General features: G+C 38.7%; 2 protein-coding genes across 2 annotated transcripts in view; one reads left to right on the top strand and one right to left on the bottom strand.

The window, feature by feature from the left end:
- DBX2 (developing brain homeobox 2) overlaps nucleotides 1-852 on the bottom strand; it is a 13,190-nt gene extending 12,338 nt beyond the window's left edge. The window contains exon 1 of the mRNA XM_005419303.1: nucleotides 813-852. Coding sequence (XP_005419360.1) covers nucleotides 813-852 — 40 coding nt within the window. The remainder of the gene's footprint in view (nucleotides 1-812) is intronic.
- Nucleotides 853-6,513: 5,661 nt separating this feature from the next.
- Nucleotides 6,514-6,990, top strand: part of ANO6 (anoctamin 6) — a 115,112-nt gene continuing 114,635 nt past the window's right edge. Inside the window, exon 1 of the mRNA XM_005419302.2 lies at nucleotides 6,514-6,987. Within this exon, the coding sequence (XP_005419359.1) occupies nucleotides 6,514-6,987 (474 nt within the window). The remainder of the gene's footprint in view (nucleotides 6,988-6,990) is intronic.

Below are 6,990 nucleotides of genomic sequence, written 5' to 3'. Positions count from 1 at the left end.
AGTTGTGCACCCCCAAAGCATTTCAATCAGCTGAAGAGGAGCCTCCAACTGCAAGAACAAAGCAGCAGCCACTGCCATATCCCACCCAAAAGCAACTGCCATCACATGGAAGTGGAAAAACTTCCTGCAAGAGCCTGTGGTGCAGGACCCCTCAGAACTGGCTTTCCTGCACTCCCAAAGTTACCATTTGCTTCCTATTTATTCCTGTAAAACACAACCACATGAATGTTCAAATGAAGTCAAGCCAAACAGGTAAAGCAGAGTAGCATCCACAAGTCAGTTTTTAAAAACTGCCAAACATTCAGAAAAAGGGTTTTAAAGTTCTAAATATATATATTTTTAATTCCTACACAAAACATGGATGCAAGGAGTAGGCTTACATTTTTATGCTGGGTCATGGTGGGGCTTTCAAAAATTGCCAGAGCAGCCCCCAAAATGGGCCTGAAATGTGCTAACAGCATAATCATCACTTACATCTACAGCAACGTAATGGCCAAGAGCATCACACTGCAGATTATCTGAAACCACATTAATCACTGTCAGTTTTCAGAGGCATCATTCACATGCCTAATTATTATGTTGTAATTTGTTGTACATGATTTTCACCACCTGAGGAAATACACCAGCCTGAGGCTGGTGACAATACATGGTCAGATCTCACCTGTACAACCCAAAGCAACAACCAAACTCCACAACATTTGCCAAAGACTCCATGGGTACCCTGATGTCAGGAGTAAAAGTGGCTTTTACCCTCTCTGTGCCTCCTACACAGCCTTGCTATTGAGAAGATGGGAATCTATCTGTGGATTTACCAGCTTTTTTTCTGGCTTTGTCCTTCCTCAGGATGCCCATGTACTAGTGTGCCTCAGCACTTTATGATTACCAGTTCTTGTCAAAACAGGCATCACTGTCAGTTCTCTGTCTAAAAGTTCAGCGTCTTGCCCAAGTTCCTTGTCTGGCCCTTCTGTTCAGACAATGAGAAGAATGAAGTAGCTCTACATAACAATTCATCACATTAAAACAGACACAGAAGGTGTCTCATCCTCTGGAGGCGTCTCTCTCTATTGACTACAGCTTAGACAAGACACCTACTTTTTATTAAACAGCTGAATTGACATGACATTCTTCTTTGTCCCTCACAGGTAACATCAAAAGAATACTATCATCTGTACAGCCATAAAGACTCTAAAAAATGTAAAAATTCAGCTAGAAAGTCATTAGTTATTTTCTTTGATTTTCAACATATTACAATTTGTTTCAAAATTATTTCCTCAAGCATGGCAAAATTAGGGTCAGCTGCTGCAAATCAATATTTCACTGTTTTTTCATTGTTGCAGCACTAATTCAAAATCATACAAGAGGCCAAAATGCACCATTTATTCCTGTGGCATGCACTGATTAGCCAATTTTTTTTTTACCTGGAGCAGTCTTTACTTGTTGCAGTACTGCTAACTCCAAACAGACAAAAGTCCCAAGATAATATAAACAGTGTTAGAATAAAAAATAACACATGGTGAATTCTTTTTTCTTTTTTTTTTTTAACAAAAGGGGTTTACTATTTTTACATTTGTACAAGGAAATACTTTTTCAAGTTGAAACTTGAGATATTCACATAGTCACAAGGAGGTAACATTCTCAACACACATTCAGAATACCTCAAGAGAATTATGTGCTACAAAGGCAGACAAAAGCAGCCTCTCATGAAAAATTTTCATAAGCTTTTCAGCACAAAGCAAAGGCCACTTCTCCAAAGTAACAACTCACCTCAAAGAAACACAGTCCAGGTTACTGAAAATATTTGGATGTATAATTTTATAAATATCAGGGTCTAGATAACAAACATTTGTAACAGCCTGTTACTGCTTTATATACCTGCAGTTGTTTTCAATTGGAAAAAAAATGAACAAACTCCCCTTTCTGCTGTGGGGTCATGACTGAACACAAAACTACCATGTAAAACATCAATTATTTTGCAGAGCTGCTTTATAAAAGAATGCAAAACATCTTCAGAGGGCAATGGAAACAGAGAACTCACCTTCCAAAATTTAGGAGGATCTCTTAACAGAAAATAATAAAGACACAGTATAATAAAACCTGAATCTGCACTTGAGTTTGCCTGATGAGATTAATCCTTACCACAGTCACGTGTTTTCTAAAATCATGAGCAATATACTACAGCACTTCAGAAGACCAGCTCTTTCTGCTGTACAAAATATATTTTACAGAAGTTAATTCAGTTACTGTAGGCATGACTGATTCCATGGTTTCAACTCAGTTAATTTCTTTTGTACAAACTCCACCACTTGTCCTCCTACTGCAGCTCTGAGATCTTCTGGTAGTATCTAAATCTTATCAAGGACCAAACTCAGGATCCTCTTCCTTCTAAGAGCCGGCACCATGAGAGCAGCCAAAGGAAGGAGCAGTGTCCAGCCAATGCTCGTACTCCTCACCCAGCACAGACTGCCAGACTAGTGGCTAGGTTGGAGAGTAGCTGGCACTAGTCTAGCTCTGGCAACCTCACAATGAGGACAACAGTTTGTCCTTTAAAAGCCATTTTGCAGCCACTCTTAAAATATGCTGGGCATTCCACACCAATTCTATTAAATGGCTCACAAAGTTAACTGGAAACAGGAAACGTGCTAGTCTGTGATTTCTAATACTTACAAAAACTTCTTTGCTTCCAAAGACAAACTTTCAAAACAATTACAGTGTCTCAGTGCTCCTGGCAATCAGGGAATAAGAAGAGATGCCAAATAGATCTCCCCACCTTAAAGAAACCTTCTATCTCCAGAAAACACCAACAAAACAAGAAAATCCTAAGACTTGTCAGTCAACTTGCTGCCCGAGTTAGATGAGTCAAGACAAAACATTGGGGTCTTTCCTGTCTTTTATTCTACTGAAAGCTAGTGTTACATGTCGCTTGAGGACACACCCTGGCTGCCAGTTGGCTTGAAATCAATAATTAATAGGCATTAATTCCCTAAGAAGAGGTCCAAAATAAAAGAAAAAATATCACTTAAATTTCAGTAATTTAATTGTCTCCTGGTTGTCATAAAGAAACACAAGACACTTTATTATATGGGAAATAAGATATGTTTGATTCAAGTAAGTATTACAGGATAGAATTAGTGTCATCACCTGAGAAGGAAAAAATTGACATAATTTTCTAGAGACTTAACTTGCAGAAGACTTGGTTTAATTTCCTTGCAATGCTACCAGTTTTCTGTCCCCTCATTTGGTTTTGCTCCAGCTTCTCCTCTACACAATAGAAATCTCTCCTATCTCACTGGCACAATGTAATGATAACTGCATCAAAATGCAAAGTACCCAAATGTTACAGAAAGAAAAGACACATCGATAGCACAAATGTATCTGGATATGTATAAAGTACATCTATAGATGCTTACTCTAAGTCCAATTTATATTTACTATATAGTTCTTCTGTTTTCTTTTTTGTTGTTTTTGCTTGCTGTCCTTCATTCTGCTCTCTTGTATTCTGATGCTTTAGGCAAAAATCCCCTAAGATAAATTTCTCAGGTTTTACAATGGAATTATCTCATTGTTTTGCTGCAGTTTTCAATTTCCTTTCTCCGTTCACCTACAAAAATGCCAAAACTAAAGCAGAAAGCCACGTTCTTGCCACATGACCATATTCACACTGTACAGTCCTCCTGGACAAATTACTTAAGAAGAGCAGAGCTACTTAGAAAAATTATTTCAGGTAGCAGAGTAACTTCACATTTTCCAAGGAGGTCATTCAGCTCAAGTGCCAGCCAATACTTCTGGAAACTAAGTCATGAGGAAATATTTGAAGTGGACCTCTTTACAGCACCATGCTACAAGACGCAGCATCTCAGCATCGTCTAGCCGATTTTTATGTGTCAGAAAACACTGAAGAAAACTGTCAAGTCTTCTAATTTATCCAGAAGATAACAATAGGCTTGGAGTCAAGGGACTAAAACCAGATTAGCAAGAAGAAATTGAGGACAGCACAGAGCAAAGGGGCTTCAAATGAAGTGCAAGAAAGCCTGTGGGAACCCCAAGCCAGTATAAATTGGCATACCACTGCAGAAGGCTCATGAACTTATTGTATAGCAGTAATGTTCCTTCTGCTTTTCTTTCCTAAGTTTTATGTAACATGCTCTTTGCTCATGTTCTTCTAAAATTAAACCAAACTAATTTCAAACACCTACAATGATTACATTTAATTTTTTTTAATGTATATAGTGATGGAAAGCGATTATTTAAACTTTTACAGACAGCAAATATATTTATTTCTACTATGATCATTAGATGATGTAATATTTAGGGTGTGACACTTCCTGACTTCTTGTTCACTTTTTTTATTCACAATAATTTTGTATGAGATGTATGTAAAATACACATGCAGATAAGCACTTGAAATAGTCCAACTAATACTTTGAAACCTGTAAATTATGGGAAGGAAACTTGCTAATACAACTCCATTGCTGAGGAGTTACAAAAAGAGAAATTACCATGATGAGATAGCCCAGCTCAAGAATGCCAACCCACCTGGTCTCCTTTGCCACCATGGAGAAGTGTTTTCCAATTTACAGAAAGAATACAGGACTTATATTCTTTAGCACTTTTACGGAGTGCTAAAAGGTACCCTAAAATGGAGTGCTTTCTTCAAGTCTTCCCTTTGTAGGTACCATGGATACATATAAAAAGGTTCAGGCTATTCAGTTAAGTCTCTGGTGTGATTTTACACTTCCTTCTTTTTGAGAACTTTTGGTGACCCCACCAGAATTTGGGACGACGTGAGTAATATACTGTTTCCAAAAAGTCTGGTATTTTTTCAAATTCCTTTATTTTTTTTTAATTAATAAAATAAAACTTGGCTTATGCGAAGCTAGTTTATTAGGGAACTTTCAGTCCCTGTATGATCTATAAAGCACTTGCTAGTTCAGAAAGATTAAAAAAAAACCAAAAACTTGCATTATCATTTTCAATAATCTTTTTAAAGACTTTGAGAAAGATTTTCCAAAACACCATGTGATTTTGGGGTTCCAAATATGAGCTTATTCTTAAAAAAGAAAAAAATCAGTAAATTTAAAAACCCTACCTAGAACAAATTCCTTAGTCAAAATATCTTCATTAGTCCCCGAAGACTAAAATTTTTGTTCTGCCAAAATGCTCCTTTGCCCTATCACTGTATAAACAAGAAACATTACACACAGCCTGACCACCCCAGCCCTACTCACAAATGCAGTGTCTGGTCTGAACAGTTTCCTCAGTATACGCCTACACTAGAGACAAGAGACTCCTTAGAAACCACAAACTGCCTCAGCAAGACAGTTCCAATCTAACTCAAATTTATGAATGTTGAGACAACTAAGCGTCCTCATCACTATAAGACATACAAGTGAGATCAGAATCAACAGATCCCTGCTAGAATGTAAAAAGTCACTGTCGCAAGTGTACAGTCACAGGAGAATTTTCTTCTGGGTGCACGATGAATGAGGAAACACCAGTATTTCTCCCTGCTCAAATCTAAAAGCCTGGTGCTTTTGCCAAGATCTGTGGGTGCTGTGGAATCAGAAGCAGCATAGGACTGGACTCCAAATCACTATACCGACCTAACATACTAAAATCACAATTACTGCTATGGGTCAATCAAAAAAAGAAATAATCCTGGAAACAAGCATTTGGAAAACTTGGCATTCAGGAAGTTCTGTAGCAATTTATCCACAGCTTTTTGAAACAAACAAACACAAATCCAGTCAAACAAACTAACAGCAAATAAAACCCCATAAAATACCTTTACCTCTAGCAAATAAAGACTGCTGGGACATCTGCTATCTTCTCTCTTTCCACAGATAAATATAGCATTTTCTCTAGAACTTTTTTTCAGGGTAAGGGCAAAGGGCAGGCAGGGATAATATTCATCGAATTGCAGGAAGATGATACTTGTCCTGTTCCCTGGCCTAGCCTATAGTTAGTTAAAACAAACACGTTTAAGTAACTGATATGCTTAAGGTGACACTTACCTGAGAGGTCAGGAGCATTCAGAAACCTTAATGTACACTTTGACTCTCTCCTGCCTACCTTTAAAGTACATAATGCTAAAGGATCAAATACTGCTTTGGAATTTGAAGAACAGTTTGCAGGATCTAATTGAAATAAAATTATGTTTGAAAAGAAAACAATTACTTCTGTTTTCAAAACAAGCCTTTTGGTTTCACATCTGAAAGACTTAATTCAATAAATACAATTCTGTTTGTCTGATTTTCATTTTAAACACATCTAAAACTGTATGACCACAAATAAAAAATCTTAAAATACCGCATAATATTGGAATAATTTATGCAAGCTAATAGAAAAGCAAAATGCTATATAGATAGCGAGTCTAATACCAAATTTAATGAATTGGCTACAATCAGTTTCTTAAAGTATGTTGCTCGTGCCCAGACAAAATGTATCTATACGAAAATCGGCACATTCAAGAAACTGAATGGGTTTTGTAAACCTGTTTGTTTCCAACCCTACGGCATGGATTCCTGCGGGCCCCCGGCGGCCGCGAGCTGGTCCCCCCCGCCCGACAGGGCGCTGACTCGCCATCGGGACGAACGGCTGATAACGCACCTTTACACCTCTTTAAAACTTTTTAATTTTCCCCCCGTCCCTGGTTTTGTCAAAGCTTCCAGAAAATTGCCTGTTCTACAAGGCTTAAAGCTCCTTTTGGCAGGAGGAGCCGGGTCCTCCACGCCTGGCTGTCCCGCAAAGCAGGGCGTGAGAAGAAATGGGCTTCTGCCTCCCGAGCTATCGCTACTTAGGAGATGGGACCGCTCGCCTTCCTCCCAAAACTTGGAATTTCAGGCTTTCCCGGAGCGCCTGTTGGCGGCGAAGCTTCTACCACCTCTGGAGTCTGCGGGACGTCAAGACCTGAAAAAACTGCGATTAGGGGCGTCTAACAGCACCCGACGCGGCCATCGCGGGGCTCTGCCGCGCTCTCTACACCCACAGGTG

Source organism: Geospiza fortis, unplaced genomic scaffold (assembly GCF_000277835.1).
Source record: "Geospiza fortis unplaced genomic scaffold, GeoFor_1.0 scaffold166, whole genome shotgun sequence".
NCBI classification, from domain to species: Eukaryota; Metazoa; Chordata; class Aves; order Passeriformes; family Thraupidae; genus Geospiza; species Geospiza fortis.
This window is presented reverse-complemented; position numbering and strand designations above follow the sequence as displayed.